A 21848-nucleotide genomic window follows, 5' to 3' on the forward strand; every position below is an offset into this window, starting at 1 on the left:
GTACGGAGCAGGGGCCGGGTGTTCTCACTGACAGATATCACAATTGAAATCGGGCAGTGTGTACACTCAATATAGTTAGTTAACGATATGGATGGCTTTGGGAATAGTCTAATGTGTAACCAGCATAACGTGTACTGTAATATATAGTGGTGTAAAAGTATTTTAGAACAGTGGAAAGTGCTGATACCCTCAAATGGGAGGGGTCACAGTGTTATTTTGGGGCAGTACGGACGGTGTAATGGTTAGCATTACTGCCTCACAGCGCTGAGGTCATGGGTTCTATTCCCGCCATGGCCCTAACTGTGCAGAGTTTGTATATTCTCCCTGTGCTTGCGTGGGTTTCCTCTGTGTACTCCAGTTTCACAATCCAAAAATATACTGGCAGGTTAATTGGCTTCCACAAAATCAACCCTAGAATGTCTGTGTGTGCGTGTACATGTGGTAGGGAATATAGATTGTAAGCTCCACTGGGGCAGGGACTGATGTGAATGTTCCGCTATAATCTGTAAAAGTGCGCTATATAAATAACAGTTAATAAATAGATAAATAAATGGACAAATATTATCTGCAGCTCTATCGCAAAGATCACACTAAAAACACAGACATCCTGCAAAGCTGTAACTATGTAATCTCTCTTAAGGGATGTACAAACAGAGTTATTTTTGCTAGTAAGCGAATTGACTTTGTACTTTGATTAAACATTACATTATATACATTTTTCTTTTTTATAATGAGCCTTTACTATAAAGAGAGTACTAAGGTTATATACACATGACAGCTAAATGTTTCCCATGTATTACCTGGAGGCTTTTGGCAATCATTGACCCTACTACAAGGCACAGCAGGGGAGAGGTCAGCAGTGCCAAATTCTCAAACTGGAGTAAATATCCCAGAAACACAGAGAATAAGTACATCTTATGTACGTCGTGCACCTAAGGAACAAACAACACAATCAGAAATGGACATTGGACCGTTATCTAAGATTACTGCGGGAAATGCTACTAGAACCAACCTTAGGTAGATGGGATTTATTTTATTCTGTAGTGCAAGTTTATTGTACCCTGCAAATTCCATGGAATCCAGCAAATTGTGTAACTGTTATTTTTCAAAATGCACAGGTCCTTAAGATTTAAACAAAAGTGAAAAAAAAAAAAAAAAAGAGCTTTGATCGATGAAAAGCAGAACCCTTACATGTGACTAACGTGTGTTGGTGCTAAGAACAGCAGTCAGTGGTCGGATGGAGTGGAGCAGTACGTTATACAGTATAAATGTTACATGGGCCCATAGAAAAAAAAAAAAAAAGGTCATATACAAAGCAACGACTTTTGTATAGGACAGCCATATTATGGGGCAATACACTTCTGTGACATCACTGCGCACTCTCGCACTTAGAGCGAGATTCAAAACCACTAGTTCAATGCTTACCAAGCGGCTTAACGCCACCCCTCCAACCCCCCCCCCCCCCCGTCCTAGCATTTGTAAATAAGTCTGAACTGACTTATTTACGAACGACAGGACGAAGACATGGCAGGCGGCATTTGTCCTGTGATGTCAGCCTACCCGCCCCTGCATTTCCCTTGGGAACGCCCAGCGTTTTCACCGGTATGGCCATGAAACGCTAGGCGTTCCCATGGGTGAGCCCCGTTCCCGCTGCCGTCCACCGCTGTCCCTCCCTCCCTGCAATGAATGAACACCATTTGTTGCTGGGGACTGCACATGCACCAATATGTGCTTGCACAGCCCCCCCCCACCAATGGAATGTGGACGAATTTGACCCAATCCAAATGAATCCCCCCCTTAATGTCTTTGGATATGATTCAGATGCTGTCTCAGTGGTGTCAAAAACACAATACATTTTGGCAATGTGAACATGCTAAATGTTCTCGCTCCCCTGATGGATTGCACATTACAGATGACCACTGATTAGGTCAGCGGAACGGTTGTTTTGGGGATCAGAGGATCTCTTACACTGGTGTATGGGAGCATAAGGAGAAAAAGAGGAAAAAAGAGAGTGTCCTAATGCGGGTGCACCACAAGAAATGAGTAAAATATAACCTTTATTAGTATTCTCTAAAAGGCTGCGATAATGATTAAAAAACATGCATAACATACAGAGGTGGGATAACACAATTAAAAACAAAGTTGGTAGGCAGGTGTAGCTGAAAATTGTTTATTATGGCGTGTGATGATTGTACAGTGTGGCTGCCCCCGTCCGTGCGGTGGATCTAAAATCTCCACCTGCTGTCAGAACTATTGGGTGCCAGGAGGAACTGGGTCAGCAGACCTCTAGTTGCTCCACATATTGTCAGAACCTCACACACAAATGTAGCGCCTCTGACACTTAGATCAGACGTGCTGTGTGTATCACAGACACCTACCAGCTGTAACAAATAGGTTTCTGATGGGGTGTCTACTCTGTCAGAATATCAGAGAGACCTCAACCCCAAGAGACCTAGTAATGTGGCAAAAATGGGAACAGCTATTAGTGTGGACTCTAGGGTGGGGTGTATCCCTGTCTGTAGATCAAGGGAAACACAGCCACCAGAGATTGCTCCCAAATATGGGGTATCAGTGAGAGTGAGAACTCCCAAGGTGGGATGTTCCCACTGCGGCACAAGTGTGGGTTGTAGCCCTTACAAGGGCTTTCAAGACAACACACTGTGGTACATCAAAATGCATTGTAAAGAAAATAACAAAACAGCACAACTGCCTGCGCACCGCTAGCCGGCACGCGCTTCGCAGTTTAGCTTCTTCAGGGCCAACCTGCCTGTATAACTGTGACACACGCCATAATAAACAGTTTTCAGCTACACCTGCCTGCCACCTTTGTTTTAAATTGTGTTATCCCACCTCTGTATGTTATGCATGTTTTTTAATCATTATCGCAGCCTTTTAGAGAATACTAATAAAGGTTATATTTTACTCATTTCTTGTGGTGCACCTGCAATAGGACACTCTTTTCCTCCTTATGCTCTCAATTTCAGTGTCCAGAGGTAGCACACCCCTGTCCATATAGTTAACAACTCAAGTACTATTTCAGGGGTCCATCCAATTGAAGTCTTGTGCGACCGACCAAAAAAAAAAACCCTGGTTTCTTGTCGGTCCGAACACCATCAGCATCTTTTGCGCCTCAGACAGTTTGGAAATCTCAATTTTGTATTCTAAAAAAAAAACCCGTTTCACTCCACTGGTGTATGGGCCCTTTCACTCTGATGTTCAATTATCAAAGGACCTGTAGCCACCATTGTGTATTTGTACACAGTCCCTCAGTGCTGCGGAGCCAGGAGTTTCTGTAGCATTAGCAGATTCCACAATATTTATGTTATTCAGATAAATAAGCCTAATGATAGGATTACTGTGCATGGTTTGGGTCTTTGTTTCAGAATGTTTTACCTTCTCTTTCTTGACAAGCGACAGGCCATCAAGCAGACACAGAGACAATGCCTGTATAAAAAGCAGGTAATGGCTGTACTCCCACATCATTATAAATGTATAGGTGGATGCGCTCATCAACAGGTAACAGAACCTCTGTAAAAGGAAAACAAAAGTTCCAGATAATTAATTACCTCAGCAGCCCTACCAGAAGAGCAAGAGAACGTAGAGAAAGTCATAGGGCCAGATGCACTAAGCTTCAACAGTGATAAAATGGAGGGTGATAAACAGCCAGCCAATCAGCTCCTGCCTGACCTTTTTCAAACCCAGTCTGTGACATGGCAGGTAGGAGCTGATTGGCTGGCTGTTTATCACTTTTGAAGCTTAGTGCATCGGGCCCATAGAGAGAACAATGAATGATATTCTTGTTATAACTGAAAGGTGTGCCAACCAATCATTTTCAAATGATTCAAAGACACATGACATGACAAGAGCTGATTGGCTGGAGCACTATTTAGCACTTGAGGAGTGATAAGAAGAGCAACACTCATTGGTCAACCTGCCCCTGAATACTTTACAAAAAGCACAACTCACCAACTTCACCATCACAACAAACTAACTCCATGATTGTCTGTGTAAGAAGCTGACAGTACTGTGTTTATAATCAGATTAGCCCCAGTGGTTGCCAGACTTTTTTGAATCATGGCACTCTAGAGAATCAAGATTGTTTACAAGGAACCCCTTGTATTTGTAGATCATTCTTGGGCTTAATTATGTGGTGAGAGGCAGGATTTTTGTCTTCTTTTTGTCAACATCACTTATGACCGGAAGCCACAAGCACTGGATTTTGGCTTTTACTTTGACAATAAATAAATTTCGTTAATCCTGGACCACCAACCTAAAGCACCCCTGCAAATTTAGTAAGGCACCCCAGGGTGTCACAGCACAGTTTTGGAACCACTGGATTAGCCTAATATTCTGCCCCTAGTGGTAGTGGTTCACTAATCCTCTCCCCATACATAAAGATTAGGATTTGGCTCCAAGACAAATAATATTAAAGAGTGGGGGCTCGCAATCAACAATAACAACAAAAAAATCTAAAAAATTAACGTGATCCCCACTAAATTGTCAGCAGCACTTTTAGCCTAGTGTCTGCTTTGGGGTAAAAATGGTTCTCACAATTGTAGGCTAAACCAACACTATGGGCCTTATTCTAGTTCACTCTTTCTGACAAAATCCTTCTTAGATGGACAAAACCATGTGCACTGCAGGGGGGCAGAAGTTACTTGTGGAGAGAGAATTAGATTTGGGTGGGGTTTTACTTCAAAGTGAGATCTATATTGCAGTGTAAAAATAAAGCCGCCAGTATTTACCCTGCACAGAAACAAAATAACGCACCCAAATCTAACTCTCTCTGCACAGTTTACATCTGCCCCCCTGCAGTGCACATGGTTTTGTCCATCTAAGAAGGATTTTGTCAGAAAGAGTGAACTAGAATAAGGCCCTATGTTACCAACAGCACAGGCTTTACCGGCCCAGCTTGGTGGTACCCTACATGACCTGAAACGGTTCCTTTATATCAATAAACCATTCTACTCATCAACTGTGGAGCATGGTGACTATGTACACTATGGTGAATCATTCCTCTGGCACCGGCCTGCATGACCCACAGCTACATTCATGTAACAATGATGGGCATGACCACAGAGATATTAATCTTATTTTAGGTTCAGTGGCTAGATAAATGTAAAACAGCAAATGCAAAAGGAAGGAAGGGTGCGCCAAACACTCTGGTTTATTCAGCAATTATTGGGAAGGTATTGGACCTATGTGCTCCTATTCAATATACAGAGAATGTCCATTCTTGGTAAATAAAGTACCACCAGGGAATCTATGTGCGCGGTAAATGTTGCTGGCACAATTACTCACCTAATTTAATAACTGGCACTTCACAGTAAATGTTTCGGTACTTGTGTATTTACAGGGCACCCAATTTACATACGTACGGCACCGTAGGAAAATCGCATCGCATGCACTTTTGCTGTGCAATGCCATGCGATTTTCCTTAGTTAATTTTTAGTGCACCCCTGCCCGCATCGCATGCCATTTGTGGTGCGATGCGATTCTTCATTGTATAAGCACCCATGCGATGAGATGTGATGGCACTTAATTTTAAAAGCACCCATGCACACCCCACACTATCCACGTCACCCCGAAGCGACCTTTTCATACCCCCACTATCCATGTCGGCGTGGAGATGATTTTATAAAGTGTGGTGAGCGCATCAAGCACCGCGAGGGGACGCGCAATACATGTAAAGTTATCTGTGTGCGCTCGAAACACACCTCCACGCCGAAGTGGACAGTGGGGGTATGAAAAGGTTGGGAGGACGCGTAACCGCATGCGCTCGCCACGCTTCGGAGTGACGTGGATAGTGGGGGTGTGCTAAATCCCATTGCATCACATGTACACTGGGGGTGTTTTGCTAAATCGCATCGCACGCAAAATCGCATGCAATTTTGTGTGTGGTGCGATGCGATCGGTGGTCAGGGTGCAGTGAATAAATTAACTAGTGAGATTGCATCATATCGCACGGCAAGAAAACGTGCGATGTGATTTAACTACGTAGAATAGCCCACTAAGCAAATAGCTTAGTGTGCACCCTGAAAATACACAAGTACCAATGTTTCCTATTTCCTTGAATTGGTGATGTGCCTCATGTTTTATTGGATCAGCCACATCCTCTGCTTTATTGTGTGTGTTGTGCTAGTGGAGACACTCTAGGGGTTGCAGAGGGATATGTGCCGAGATGGACTCCGGCTTACTCTTACCTCTACAGACAAATTGCTGTTGTTCCTTAGGAAGCCGGTGAGTGCAGCAACCTGACAGGCAAAGTATGGGAGAGCCCAGTTTTCTCTCAGAGGGATGGAGTCTTCCATTCGGGTAGTATCTGTCCTGGAAGAAAACACAGGAGGCAGCAATACAGAAACATATTAATTCTTCTGCCATCTGCAGTTAAAGTAAAAATGAGCCAGCAAAGGTCTAGTACCTCGCCCACTAACTGATCCAAGCCTACTAGCCGATATCATTAGTGACGGGCATGCTGCAAGTAGAAGGAGAATTGGGGCGCTGCAGGCAGGGGAGGAAGCCGCTGCCATCAGCGCACCAGCGGGACCAGGGTGGCGGTGCAGGGAACCAAGGAGCCTGGCAGTAGAACACACTGCCGGGCAGCGGCGGGAGCAGAGCACCTAAAAAAAACAAAAAAACAAAAAAAAACAACATACAAATGAATGGGCAGCCACTGATTGGCTGAGAGGTCTCAGCCAATCGCTGATTGGTTGAGACCTCTCTAAGCCAATCAATGACTTCCTATTCATTTGTATTTTTTTTTTTTTTTTTTTTTAAGTGCTTTGCTCCCGCTGCTGCCCGGCAGTGTCTTCTCCTGTCCGGCTTCTTGGTTCCCTGCGTCGCCACCCTGGTCCCGCTGGTGCTGCAGGGAGCCAGGCAGGCAGGAAGCTGCTGCCATCAGCGCGCCAGCGGGACCAGGGTGGCGGCGCAGGGAAACAAGGAGCCGGGCAGAGCACTTAAAAAAAAAAAAAAAGCCCATACAAATGAATAGGAAGCCATTGATTGTCTGAGACCTTTCTAAGCCAATCAGCGATTGGCTAAGAGGTCTCAGCCAATCAGTGGCTGCCCATTCATTTGTATGGTTTTTTTTTTCAAGTGCTCCCGGAGCTGGTGACCCCCTCCCCCCCCCCCATACACTCACAAACAACTGTGTTAGTATGCACAGAGCAACACAGTAGCATCCCGGAGTGAATACACCGGGGACCAATTGTTCCTGAATCAGGCTTATGTCTGATAAACAACCAAATTCCAATAGAGCCTACTCCTTGGGCAGAATAGAAGAACAGTGTATGAGCCATAGGGTGGGAGTAATAACAATGGGTACAGAGAAAAGTAGCTGTGATGTGATTTTTACATTGTGTGCTTGGTAATGTGCAGAACTACTCCTGGAATACAGTATATGTAAAGTATATGGCAGTGATGGGTTAGACAGTGGGACAGAGAAGCCAGGTTCTGTGTGCGTGTCCTTGTAGTGCTGTAACAGATCGTTCAGTGGACGTCACCTGTGCTGCAGCTCATCACTTCTCTTACTTGTTAATAATGAACCAGGCTGCGGTCAGCATCCCAGCCAGCCAGGTCCCACTCATTATCCAGCTGGTCACGAACAAGGCACTGATATAAATCCCCTGCAGGCCAAATATTATTCCAATGTAGAAATAAACGGGGTCCACAACACCCTGCAAGGGACACACACATACACAGCAGTCAGGTCAATTGCACTTGGTATTAAAGACAATATAAGAACAGGCATTAAGGGGTAGCTTTACTAAGATGGCAATTCTATTGAAGATGGGATGTTGCCCATAGCAACCACAGTCGTCTACTTATTTAGCACCTTTCAATAGAACTCTTAGTCAATTTGAATAGAAAGCCATAACAGGTTAACAGTTAATAACTGGGGTGGGGAATTTATTACAGTAAGGGGGGTATACAATCTGACTGCCCAGTTTTTCGGCAGGCGGGATTCAATGTCCTGCCTGCCGATCGGCGAATAGGGGGGCATGTCTATGAAAACGGATTGTGGAGATCCGGCCGTGATCTCGACAATCCATGGGCATTTTTGGAAAAACGGGAGCTACTGCATTGAATAGGTGCCCGCCGTTATTTTCCCCCCTGAGTAGTAAAATCTGGGCCTGATTGAAGGTTTCAGGTGCCCCAGGCTAACACATATGTAGCTCCCCTTGTAATGCTGCTGAACACACGTGTATGGGCGCTCAGGTACTCGCCAGTCATACTGCCCATGTGCACGTAATGAAGGTCATACAACTGGCATGTAGGATCTAATGCGTGTGGTGTGTGAAGGAGACTTTGCCGTTAGGCTGCCCAGCTGGCGCTGTAGCACAATGTACATAAAGTAATGGTTCCATCAGTAAGTTACATTGGCGCAGTCACCTTAATAACTTCCCCTCACACAGTACATAGGGACGGGTGATCGCTATAAGCTAGTCCTGGTGCATTAGGCTGCAGCCTAATCAGCCTATTGGCTAATCAGCCACTGAGTAAAAGTAATACATGGTGCTCACCTGACTTCCAGACATCTGATACAGGGCGCTGGCTATAAGCTCTGGGTAAAGTGTCATCTGCTGTACAGCATTGATGGTCTTCATTGGCACAGTCCTGTTGTTATAAGCCAGCTCAAATACACCTGGAAGGAACAACAAGGCAAAGTAACCCAAATGTAGGCTACGGCTGGAGAGGTCCGCACACCTGGTCCCAAACCCCTTGTGTTTACTGATAAGGGTATGGTATCACTGGACTTATTCATTTGTTATTAATATGATGATGATGTTGTTGACTATTGAAAGCGCTTAATGTACTATAATTACTGTATATATACATTATTTATTTTAAAGCCCTATGTACTGTAGGATGTTTAAGTAGTGTACACACAGTGCAATTTACTTTCTATTCAATCCCGATCGAATCACAGGGCGCCGCGTAGACATTCAATTTAGACTATATTAGTACAGATCTAGACTATATATTCTTGCTGGCACAGTCTATTTTTCTATTTGATTTCAATGCTGCGGAGCCGCGCATCGGGATCAAATCAAATAGAAAAATAGATGAAATCTCCCTGTGTCTCTCTGTGTGCACACCTTATTAAACACTAATAATGACTCTCAGCATCCCAGCTAGGAGGGAGTCTGCAGGATTATTGTGTTCAAAGCCCTCTTGTACCTCTTTCAAATGAAGGCGCCCTCAGCATGTCCTTATAAAAGGAATAATACACGGCTCCATCCCCCTGAAATGTGATTTCTCGTTCAAGGTCCTACAAGAGAAAATGCATTACACAAGTTAAAGGGAGCGTAAGAAATAAGTTCAAAACAGACAGAAATGGACCATTGTAGCATAGAATTATTAAGGCAGACCCTAATTCTCGCATTACACAACAGAATTAGAAGTATTGTAGAGTGCAAGAATGTCTGATTTTTCATGCATACCAAACCCCCTCTTAGGATGATTTGAAAGTTATGCAATGTTTGATGCCATATTTCTGCAAAAGTCCATCCCATATGGCAATAAAATGACTTGGGGGGGAGTGAATGTAAGCAGGAACCGGTTTACATGTAGCATAGTAAAGCCATAACCTTCTCTCGGCAATCACTATAGATAGCACAGTGCCATGGCCATCTCCTAGGTCGCAGTACTCACCCAGCAGCTTTTTATTTATTTATATTATCTGTGTATATGAAGCTCATAAGTTGAAGAGGAATTTAGAGCTCTGCATAATTATTAATGCACTTGATGCGTATATTTATTAAGTATATTAGCAAAATATCACTGCCACTGTCACCAGCGCTCCTATGACAAGATCCAAAAGACAGGTCATGTTGGTAATGGCCGAGGATATGGTCACATGCAACTGCCCTCTACACCGCCTGTTACATAAACCCCTGTATAACACACAAACACTGTACCAATCACCAAGCAGTAGGCTTACCCTGCGGCTGGAGAACCAGAACTTGCGCTCGTGGTAGGTGGAGAGGTAGACTGTGTACATCATGCCACTCGTAACTGTTACCAGGCAACCAACAAACAGCTTTGCAAACCGCTGCACTGCAACACCTGCATAAGAAGAATGCCGGAATCAATATAATAAACACAATGGGGTACATTTATATAAATGGTGGCACGACATGGAAATGATGGTAAATAAGCCTTAAAATGTCCTGGAAGCTTCCAGCAGCCAGGACGAAGTGCAACGTTTGGGGTATACATGTAAGAGCGTACAGTGCTTATAAGTCCGGATGACTGTGGAATGGAGACGTGTTAGTGGAAGTACAGCAAGTACAGATGCTGTGGAACGCTACAGGGATATTGTCCATACTAGGCAGTATTAGTAGGGCACCATGCCAGGTCTCTTTTTGTATATGCTGAGAATTCCCCTGCCCCTTTTGCAAGTGCTAATTTGCTCATTGCATTACACCAGAGCATGGTGCTGCCACAGACAGACAGACACTGGGATACGGAGTCTGGGTATCGAAGGAGAAGCTGCAGCCAATAGGTTGTGACTGTCTCCACCATCTAATAGATGCCAGTAAATGCTGTGTATGCAGCCTGTATGCTGATGGGCATGTGAATACCTAGGGGGCTTGATTGTGTAAACGTCCTATTTACACCATGTGACCACAAGCCACATGCAAATGACAGCACAATGGATGCTGCAGCGGGTGTGGGACAAGGGGTCTACACCAAAAAGGTTGACAACCATTAGTTTGACATGCAAAACGGTCGACGCAAGCATTAGGTTGACAAGGGGAAGTTTGAAAGTCAAAAGGTCGACATGGTTGTTTTTACTTTTGTTGTTCAAAATGTCAACACGGACACTAAAAACGTAGCACCGTGTCCCCTCACATGGCTCAATACGCTCACCATGCTTCATGCTACGATCGGCACACTATTTTATTCTCCCGCCACGCCCTAGTGGATGGTAGGGTGTGAAATACCGCCTGTCGACACATGTAGGCTCCTAAAAATAAAAGTGAAAAACCCCATGTCGACCTTTACCATGTTCAACTAATGCTTGTGTCGACCTATTTGAACATCCACCTTCTTGCATGTCAACCTTTTTTGGTGTAGACCCGTTGTCCGGTTACCACTGCAGCATATGTAATCTCAGTGTTCAGTTGGGGCTGAAGAGGTTTCTCCAGGCAGTCTATTGCTGGGTGCCTGCAGAGTTATGGGGCGTACACACACTTTCGATTTGAACACGTTTTCGATTCGATTTTGCGTTTACACGCAGGATCAAATTGAAATGGAATCTAAATAGAACCGTGTTAACTGCTTTCAATCCAGATTCGAACCTGATGCGCGGTCCCACGGCACTGTAACCGAAAGCAGGAATAATAGACTTAGCAGATAAGGTGCGTACACACGTACAGATTTTCTGTCTGATCTATCTGGTGGGAACAAAAACCTGGAAATGTATGGGAGCAACTGACAATCAAAAAATTAAACACTTGAAAACAGACAGTGATCAGTCAGACAAATTGTTTAATCGTTCTGATATAACAAATTTATCAAAGCATATTTTTTTTTTTCTGTTTTCCTGCATTTGGGTGGAAATTTTTTATTTTCCTATGCTCCCATACATTTCCAGGTTCTTGTTCCCACCAGATAGATCAGACAGAAAATCTGTATGTGTGTACGCACCTATAAGTCTATTTTTGTTTCCATCTGGAAGCAGGGCCGGATTTGTCACTAGGCCCGTGAGGCACGGGCCTAGGGGCGGCACCTGCTATGGGCGGCAGCTGCCAGGAGCTCTCTGCATCCCCACAGCTATACACTGTGCTCAGCAGCGCTGATGCTGCTGTCCGTCGGCTGCCGCTGTAACTGTCCCTCTCTCGGCAGCAGCATCAGCACTGCCAGCCGTACAATGACCCGTCCCCCCCTCCTTCCGAGCAGTGAGTGCATGCAGGAAGGATTCCTTCCCTGCTCACACGCTGACCTGACGCTGATGACCTGTGAACTCCGAGTCAGTCTCCCTACACTCAGCACTCAGGTTACGAGCCCTCCCTCCTCTCTCCATGCTGCACTGTGTCTGGAGCATTTTAACTCTTTCCATACCTTCTATTAAACGTAAGTGCTAAAAAATCTGCATGTTAAAAAAAGTGTGTGCTTTAGGGGTGTACCATAACTATTTTTTTTTTTTTATTATGGTGTGTGTGTGTGTGTATACAGTATATATGTGTATATATATATATATATATATATGTATATATATATATATATACACACATACATACCCACGCGGGTGCACGTATACATACATACATGTATACATACATATGGGGGGGGGGGGGGCGGCAAAAATGTTGTGCCTAGGGGCGGCATGACCCCTAAATTCGCCCCTGTCTGGAAGATCGAAGGCAGTTCCATGCTGCTCTATGCCTCCTCCCTTCCCCCACACATCATCCTTGTGTCATTTGTCTCTCCCTCCTCCTCGGGTCCCGGTGGCCATTGATATCGAATTGGTATCGACGGCCACTGCATCGAACAGTGTGTACGTCCCATAAAGATTCTGGTCTGAAGGTCCTTGGTCTGGCCACTCCAAGAAAACAGGGATGTCACACAGCCATTTCCGGAAACACCAGCCACCTTCACCCCTCTCCCTAGACGCCTCCACCTGTCAATCAGGTAGAGGTGCTTGCAAAACTACGATGTGATGGTAGGACCCATCATGTACATGAGCAGAAAAAGTCTTGTGCGGTTTCCCTACCATTGGGAAACTACATGACTGAATCAGGCCTAATGTGAATAAGTTGCACTAATGTGTGGCATAATATGAACCTGAGGTACGGTTTTGTGGCATGTGAATTTTGTGCACTATCTGTGGCATTTCCATATCTTCTGCCCTTTTGCTTTGTCTGTATCTTGCTTGTATTTACCTGAAACTCTGCAGAAACTGGTAATACCTGCTTACAGACCCACTATCTGCACACAACAAACAAGAGACAAGTATCACACTACCCAGAAGGGGACAATGATGCATGACTCTAAACAGAGCAAACACTCATTAGAATAAAATACACCAGTACTTAGCAAGTAAGAAGTCTGCTTATTACCATCCGGATGCCATTGGCTATATATTTGCTGAAATGAGACACTGCTTTAAAACAAAAAAAAGCACACACTGAAACTATGGCCCTTATTCAGATCTGATCGCAGTAGAAATTTGTTCTCAAAATGGGCAAAACCATGTGCACTGCAGGTGGGGCAGATGTAACACGTATAGAGAGAGTTAGATTTGTGTGAGTTATTTTGTTTCTGTGCAGGGTAAATACTGGCTGCATAATTTTTACCCTGCAATTTAGATTTCAGTTTCAACACATCCCACCCAAATTAAACTCTCCCTGCACATGTACCATCTACCCCACCTGCAGTGCACATGGTTTTGCCCATTTTGGGAACAAATTTGTACTGCCATCAGATCTGAATAAAGGGCCTATGGTTTTTTAAACCACGCCAGAAATAATAGACATTTTACGTACCAGGAAAATTGCCCTTATGAATCAGAACACACTGGATAAGTGTCTACACCCATGCTACAGAATGAGTGGTCTGCACAGGCATTTCTGTACCTTTATACCAGCACTGCCTGTGACAAGAGCGGACTGCTAACACAGAACGTAAGGGGGCGTATGTAATGGGGTTCAATTTTCATAAAAATTTTAGATGCTGGCTGACCTCAGATAATCATTTAACAGATCATCCAGTATCCAGCATCCCCAGCAAATCCGGACACTTTTATATATGCCCCAGATATTTGACCTTTTACAAAAAGAGGGAGCAATTGACATTTTTTTTTTTATAATCCAGGACATCGCTAAATTTACTAAAGCTTCAAAAAAAAATTTGTTTTAAAAAAAGACAGAAAAAAATAAAGAGGCGACGTTGCCCGTAGCAACCTGATTCTGTCTGTCATTTCTCTATTTCATCCTAGAAAATAGACAGACTCTGATATTGGGCAACATCAACTCTTTTCATTTTATAAGTGTACCCCTATATGCAGTCACCAAAACAAAACAAAAAAAGTCACAATTGCGGGCATATGTAAGGTTGCAGCCAGTGGCGTAACCATAGCTCCGCAGCCCCCGCGGTGGCGGGGGGGCGCAGAGAAATTGGGGGCGCCGCCGGGGGGGGGGGGGGGGGCTGCGGGGCTATAGTTACCCGCGGTCTGCGTCTCGCCCGGCTCTCTGTCGGGACCTTCCTGACGTCACGGTCCCGGCCGGCTCCTGCTGCACAGAAAACTGACAATTAGAAAATGGCTGCCCCCATACTGCAGACAGTTTTCTGTCTGCAGTATGGGGGCAGCCATTTTCTAAGAGTCCGTTTTCATTGTAGCAGCAGGAGCCGGCCGGGACCGTGACGTCAGAAAGGTCCCGACAGAGAGCCGGGCGAGACGACGCAGACCGCGGGTAAGAAGGGGGGGGCAGGTTAGGTGGGGGGCGCCGAATAAACGTGCGGCGGGGGGGGCGCTGAATAGTTAGTTACGCCCCTGGTTGCAGCTATAGCAAAATGAGGTCTGCACAAGCAGCATGTGTGCCGGTTTTATGTTGCGCATATGCCACATTCAACTGCATCGATGTTTTACTCATTTTATTTATTTTTTGCTTACAAATAGGCATTCGATATTAGTCTTCTATAAAACACAGGGAATCCCTGTCATACAACTCTCGATTTCCTGTTAAAATTAATTAACCTGCAGATGGACATCTTATTTAACTTCCATAATAGTTAACGGCACCTGTTGTTCCATATAACTGTATGCATGAGATTACTGCTATGAGTTTCATTAGACAGAGTGGGGTCAATTTACTAGGATGGGAGTTCTATTGAAGATGGAATCAGATTCCATTATCTTCTAGAAGGTGCTAAATAAGAGGTAGAATCTGATTGGTTGCCATCTTCATTAGAACTCCCATCTTAGTAAATTTATTCAAGAGTCTTCACGAGTCCTTAGCGCCATAATGAAGAGAGGTTTCCCAACACAAGTGCACTGTGTAGCGCACCACAACTTACATCTTGCAGACAGTCCCGCTTTTCTGTTGTCTTTGGGTCTTTCTATGTGTTCAGTGTCCCTTGCGTCTGAGGAAGGAGCCTTGTTTCTGTGCCTTATTTCTACCTCCGCTGAGTCTAAACAAGAGAATACTTAATAAATACATTTACAGAGCAAAATATGAGGCAATATGGACAAAGGAAAATAAACTCTTCATTGCTTATTCAATATTAGGTGACAGGGCAGTGGCAGCCATTTTGGGTCTCTGGAGTAAAAGTCTGAGGGCGAGATGTATTAAGCCTTGAAAAGTGATAAAATAAAAAGTGATAAAACCAGCAACCAATCAGCTCCTATCTTTCATTTTGCAAATACAGCCTGTAACATGACAGGTAGGAGCTGATTGGCTGGTGGTTTATCACTTTTCAAGCTTAGTACATCTGGCCCTGAGTTTTGCCCATAGCAACTTCTTAAACCTTACACTTTAGTAAATTTACCCCTATGTCTTTGAAATGACAGAAGCGGACTGGTTTCTATGGTAAATTTTCCACTTTAAGGGAGGGATGCACTAACATCCACGGCCCTACTTCACCGCACATCACCGTTTACCACATAGATAATTATTGCATATGCACTAACATCCACTGCCCCACTTTGCAATAGATAATTATAGCACAAACATATGCGATAATTATTGGAAAGGACAGTTCTTGTGTTAAGAGCTGCTCGGCGATGAGTCCGGCGATGTGCAGCGGGTCCCGGTGGCTCCCCTCCCTCCCTTACCCAGCCGGCTAATGATCCTGCGGGCTCCTCCTACTCCTCCCTGCACCTGGAAGGGGATGTAGGGGCTAGGGAGGAGGAGGTCACTGGTCCGGGCAGCTCAGGTGAGGTGAGGGAGCAGGGTGCGTCGTCGGTGCAGGGGTTTCAATAATCCCTGCAGCAAAAACCCAGCGTGCGGGTTTCGTGCACACCAAAATCAGATAACGTGTTTTTACCGCATTTTTCGCTTATGGATTTCCGCCATATGTCTCTTAAAGATTTGATTCTTTTTTGCAAAATGTCTGCCTCCATCTTATGCTTACCTTCCCCCTCCATTTTGAAAATTCGTTGATAATCCTGAAAAGCTCAGTCAGGGAGAGTCATACAGGCCATGTGTAGACTACACCACATCATCAGGAGGGAATGTTACAATATGAAAGGATACTGGGTAGGTGGCACAACAGTACGTACAGTCCTAGAAAGCCTGCAAAGAAAGAAAAATATTACTTACACAGTGTGTGTGTGTGTCAATCTTGTTTTGTCTCACATTGCAATAGTTTGACCTGCCCATTTTATTTTAGTAGTTCAGAAAAAAACATGAACTCATGTCGACCATTTGACTTCCCAATAATGCACACAGATTTGCAATTGCACTTTGCAACTTGGGTGCGACTACCTCTGCATAAGGCCCATAGTGCAGTTACAGTAGCAGAAGGGAACTGGATTATTTACACAAGCTGTCACAAGCAGGGCCCTCTACCCTCACGTGCTTTTCCTCCTTAGGGGTCAATCCTATTGTCCGTGATTATCTCACTGATGCAAGTAGTTGCGGCAGTGGTCACACTTCACAGCGGCCAAGGGGCCTTATTCTAGTTCACTCTGACAAAATACTTCTTAGATGGACAAAACCATGTGCACTGCAGGTGGGGTAGATGTTACTTGTGCAGAGAGAATTAGATTTGGGTGGGATTTGACTTCAAAGTGAGATCTATATTGCAGTGTAAAAATAAAGCAGCCAGTATTTACCCTGCACAGAAACAAAATAACTCACCCAAATCGAATTCTCTCTGCACATTTTACATCTGCCCCCCTGCAGTGCACATGGTTTTGTCCATCTAAGAAGGATTTTGGCAGAAAGAGTGAACTAGAATAAGGCCCAAGATGTGAGTGTTTGATACCCCCACTTTTGTGCAGAGGCGAGCTGATTTCAGCCCACAAAGGGCAAAAGATTGGGTGCCACTGCCAGCGTTAAAATGCCATGGCAAAATTACATCGTACTATTCACGCACAAGGGGGTGTACTCAACTGCTGCCTGCTCGCTGTCACAGCTCGCAGGGCCAGTATTCAACTGACCCCCCCCCACCCTGAACACACCGTTTCCCCCCCTCGCTATGTTTTAGGAGCGAAGGGGAAACGGCATGTGTGGCCACTAAAACAGCGAGGTTCACGGCTAAATGCAGTGGGGTCCCTGCATTAGCCACTAGCCTCGATGTTTGGGGGAATCCTCACTGTCCTCTGACAGCGAGGATTCCCCCAGAATGTAGAATAGGGTGAGCGGTGCGGGGGCTAAACAGCGAGGATTGCTTGTTTTCTGCGATCCCCGCCATTTAACCCCCTCGCCCGCCGCATTGAATACACCCCATTATGATTTACCCTTAGGCTATTATCTATTCCTTACACTGTATAACGGCTCCTTAGTTGTTGCCTACATGAGGATTATATCAGTGTCCTGTCCCCCAGTGCAGCAATGTTTGTATACCATGTACGTCTCCTGCATTATCTTGTCCTGTACAGCCATTGGTTTCCTGTTTGGCTCATTGTTTATGTACTTCACTAAATGCTGCAGAACCCCAGAGGTGTCCTTTAAATAATAACATTGATAAAAGAGCATTTAAAGTGTCACAACAGACGCATCAATACTCTAATCTTGCTCACAGGGGTTGCAGAGCGAAATGCATGGAAATATCCATCTTACAAACAAGGAAACACTAACAACACACTGAAACATGAGCATGCAAAACAGGAACTGCACAATAAAGCAGCTTACACAATAACTGTAGGAGTGGTGCCCGTCTCCTGCACATGCCCTCACCTGTGTCTCAATGCGCCCCGGCTACCTGGAGGTCACCCCCTGTGCCCAGCTCATGTCCTGCTGCACAGCGCCCGGCGATTTCACTCACATGAGCAACAGCAGCAGCGGCTTTCTCTCCATTCACATGAATGCAAAGCAGGAAGTAGTCGAGCTCAATCAAATACCTATTCAGGGATCAGTCTGTTCATTCTTAAAAAAAAAAAAAAAAAAAAAAAACAGTATTAACCTATACTGTGGCTCGCTTCCCCTGTTCAGACCCAGCAGAGTGCAGATCTGGGGTGGATGTTATTTTTAAACCAGCTGATAGAGTTTATCAACAGCAATATACTAATAATATACTGACTCTTCTTGCAGAAGGGCACAGTCAGTGTTTCATGTTGGTTATTGAGTTAAAATTTTACTTTTATTTTATTAAAGTACATAAAAATATTGATTTCTTTAAATTAATGCGACAAAGTAAATACAATGCAGAAACAGTTTGATAAAGAGCAGAATATAATACTGCAGTGTAGTGTCACAGAGATATAGCTTCTGTATATTTATATAAGGGCTTATTCTTCATTAACTATTTGCAGCATAACTATAAATGTTTAGTATTGCCAAGTTATGTAAGAACTACAGACGGGCAGTGGGTATATCTGATATCTTCTGCCATTTCTGAAAGCCGCTGCAGCTGGGCTACCTAGGGACCAATCAAGTGCCCCTTGCCCGATCTGTGTATCAAGACAATAAATTGTTACTTTCTACTTTGTTTTTTTCCCCCGCTCATCAATGTATTGTCAGGCACAGCGGAACCATTGTGGCACCATATAAATATACAATAATAATAATAATAAGCGCATATGGCTGGTGGTTGTTAGGCAATGGGAGGGGCAATCATGTTTCCATACCTCCCAACATGACCCTCTCCAGGAGGGACACATCGATCTGTAACTGGACTTCCCTATTGATTTATGATTGCCATCACCTGTGGAGAAACACCTTTCTTATCAATTAATGCCCCTTTCAGACCGCAATTTTTACCCGTTATTTTGCCATTTTTTTACCATTTTAAAACGGTAATTTGTGCAGTCCGAAAGATGCAGAGTGAATTTACCGGTTCTATTGTACTGGTATTTCTAAACGGTAATAAAGCAGGGTCCTACCCATTTCAGACCCCTTTTTTTTTCATCCACTGTTTTCTATGTGTTAAAACGGGTTCAGTGTTGTGAAGGAACAAAAACTGCATTGAAATACCGTTTAAAGATATGTGGTGTGAAAGGAGTTTAAGCTGGCAGACCCATTTTTATAAATGTTTTAAAATACCAGGTCAAAGCCAGTTTTGCGGTCTGAAAGCAGCATAACTAGGCTCAACACAGGTGATGGCAATCATACATTAAAAAGGAAGTCCATGAACAAAGCATTGTGTCCCTCCTGGAGAGGGTAATGTTGGGAGATATGTGTTTCTTTGGGTGTTGCACTGACTTATGACACGGGTCACCATGGCATAGACCTGGGGTAGCCAACTCCAGTCCTCGAGAGCTACCAACAGTTAATGTTTTCCAGGTCTCCTCACAGAATCACAAGTGAAGTAATTAGCTCCACCTGTGGATCTTTGAAAATGTTTCAGCTAGTAATGAGTGCACCTATGCAGTAGCTAGGTTGTCTGGAAAATGTGAACTGTTGGTAGCTCTCAAGGACCGTAGTTGGCTACCACTGGCATAGACGGAGGACATTATTACAGCGGAAGCAAGGCAGGCGAACTGAGTAGAGATGGTTCGTTCACGAACGAAGCAGATCTTTTGGACAGATCCCATAAAAGAGTGAGTGAGCAGCTGATACCAAAAAAGGTGATCCGTCATTCTTTTACTTTAAGTTTTGTTTTTCATTACAATGCATTTGCCTGATTTCAGAACTGCCACCTGTGGCAGCTGAGATGTACTAACTCTGGAGACTGAGTACAGTGCTGCGACTGCAAGTTAAAGAAAGAATAACAAGGCTGCTGCTGCTAGGGACGGCCATCGGTGCAGACGCCATTGATGGTTGCCATCGATGTGTGTTTTTACTCGGTCATATATGTTCTTATTTGTTCAGCTCACTGTTTTTAAAAAAAAAAAAAGTTTTTTTGAAAAATGGCAATAAATGATTGTAAAACAAATTATGCTTCATTATTATCAAATTACCACTTTTTTGAAAGCGACCCGAAGTTTCGTCTAAAAGATCCGGATCTTTTCACTGATTGATCGCTCGATCCCAGCTCTTCTGAGTGACCCGTTTTGCCCATCTCTAGAGCTGAGGCTCAAATCAATGCACCACTCTGCACTTTATCCTTACTTACATCTGACTGGCTAATATTGGTAACTAACAATGATTCGTCTTTGTTAGTATGCAAGCATTATTCAAGCTAATCCATCTAACAGCTGTTAGAGAGCTTGCTGACTTGCCTCTAAAAAACTGGATTTACTAACACACTAATTCTAATGCCTACTTACCATATTAACAGAAAGTTGATTTTTATTTTATAGAGAAATGAATATCCTTTCTTTTAATTAATGTTGTGTATTTGCTTTATATTTCTTTAAATTGCATCGACCGGGGATTGCTGTTTATTGTTTATGCTATTAAAAATCAAATTTAACATTTATCTCTGAATTGGCACTTTTCTTTTTTCTTGTTTGGTTTCTGTTTGATTTAAGGGGTGGAGTACTCCCTTATTAAAGAAACTCCATCACTTGTTCTTCTATTATATGAGGTAGTATGCTTATTTACGCATAGGCAGTGGCGTAGCTACGTTTTGGGCGCCCCCCGCCGTTAGGGGGGGGGCGCCCATACCCACCCCCGCCGCCGCCGCCCCGTCACCTATGCTAACCCCCTCCCCCGCAGTCTTACCATTGCGCTGGTCCCGGCGGCTCCGTTCTTCTGCTGAGGACCACCACAAAATGGCCGCCCCCATACAGCATACAGTTTCAGAGAACAGTGTGCTATATGGGGGCGGTCATTTTGTGGTGGTCCTCATCAGAAGAACGGAGCCGCCGGGACCAGCGAGATACGTAAGTCTGCGGGGGATTGGGGGGGGGTAACTATAGCACCGCAGCCCCCGGCGCCCCCACATGCACAGCGCCCCCCCCCCCCCGCGGTGGCGGGGGCTGCGGTGCTATAGTTACGCCCCTGCGCATAGGCCACTTGGGAAGGCATTATTCTCCCTTCACTTGTGTGAGTACGTAACAACATCTATCTGTTCTGCTATGGTGGAAGAAGCCCCATCACATCCCCTATAATTATTAAAGATCAGACACTTGGTTGCAAGAAAGACAATCATTTTATTGTGGAAATACTACACTATGTATTTTGTCTCCTTTTGTTACATATGACGATGTATGTTTGTGAAGAGTTTATGAAGATAAGAGGACACACACCTTGTGAAAGACTCTTCAACTCAGACTCTCCCTTGAAACTCAAGGGAAGTAGTTTTCCACTGCTTTGTGTATAGTAAAAGCACTTATCCCTGTTTCCACCTGTATTTCGAGTTCTTCTCTATAGTCTAGAGAGTGGAGACTCTCTACCAGGCATTGAGATAGGAATAGCTGCTACGCCAGAGGGTGATTTACATACTTTGTTTGTCTTACAGCTATATGATTGTTTAAGCTAAATTGAGCCACTTCTAACCGAGCACATGAACAGTACTCAGCAGTGACAGAAATGTAAGCATGACGTTAATGCAGTTAACCGGTCCTTTAAACCAGGAGTACTTATTCCCGTGCCAACCACTGAGAGTAAAATGTATTCCCAGTGGCGAGGCTCTTACGAGGTCATAGAGCATACTAGTTTCAGGGAGATTATAGTTGTTAATTGAATTTTGCAAAGGGCCCCATTGAGGGTGCATGTCATGCTCCTCCCAAAGGGCGTGTCTAGTTCCATACATGGAGAGATTGTGAAAATGACTTATATCCAAATGTAGATGAGCCCCAAAGCAGTTAGTAAGAGCTACTATACTTGGTAAAGTGCTGGGAAATGGTGCTG

General features: G+C 44.3%; 1 protein-coding gene across 3 annotated transcripts in view; it reads right to left on the reverse strand.

Annotated features, from left to right (window-relative positions):
• Window positions 1-17992, reverse strand: part of DPY19L4 (dpy-19 like 4) — a 49308-nt gene extending 31316 nt beyond the window's left edge. For 2 of the 3 annotated variants that reach the window (XM_083187037.1, XM_083187035.1), the window contains exons 1-10: window positions 17850-17992; window positions 16081-16241; window positions 15025-15138; window positions 9944-10068; window positions 9181-9271; window positions 8523-8644; window positions 7531-7676; window positions 6204-6327; window positions 3394-3528; window positions 801-932 (exon numbers count right to left, since the gene is read on the reverse strand). In XM_083187037.1, coding sequence (XP_083043163.1) covers window positions 801-932; window positions 3394-3528; window positions 6204-6327; window positions 7531-7676; window positions 8523-8644; window positions 9181-9271; window positions 9944-10068; window positions 15025-15138; window positions 16081-16093 — 1002 coding nt within the window. In that variant the 5' untranslated portion in view covers window positions 16094-16241; window positions 17850-17992. The remainder of the gene's footprint in view (window positions 1-800; window positions 933-3393; window positions 3529-6203; window positions 6328-7530; window positions 7677-8522; window positions 8645-9180; window positions 9272-9943; window positions 10069-15024; window positions 15139-16080; window positions 16242-17849) is intronic. The other variant, XM_083187036.1, reaches the window with a different exon arrangement.
• Window positions 17993-21848: the final 3856 nt, after the last annotated feature.

Source organism: Crinia signifera, chromosome 5 (assembly GCF_055691185.1).
Source record: "Crinia signifera chromosome 5, ASM5569118v1, whole genome shotgun sequence".
NCBI classification, from domain to species: domain Eukaryota; kingdom Metazoa; phylum Chordata; class Amphibia; order Anura; family Myobatrachidae; genus Crinia; species Crinia signifera.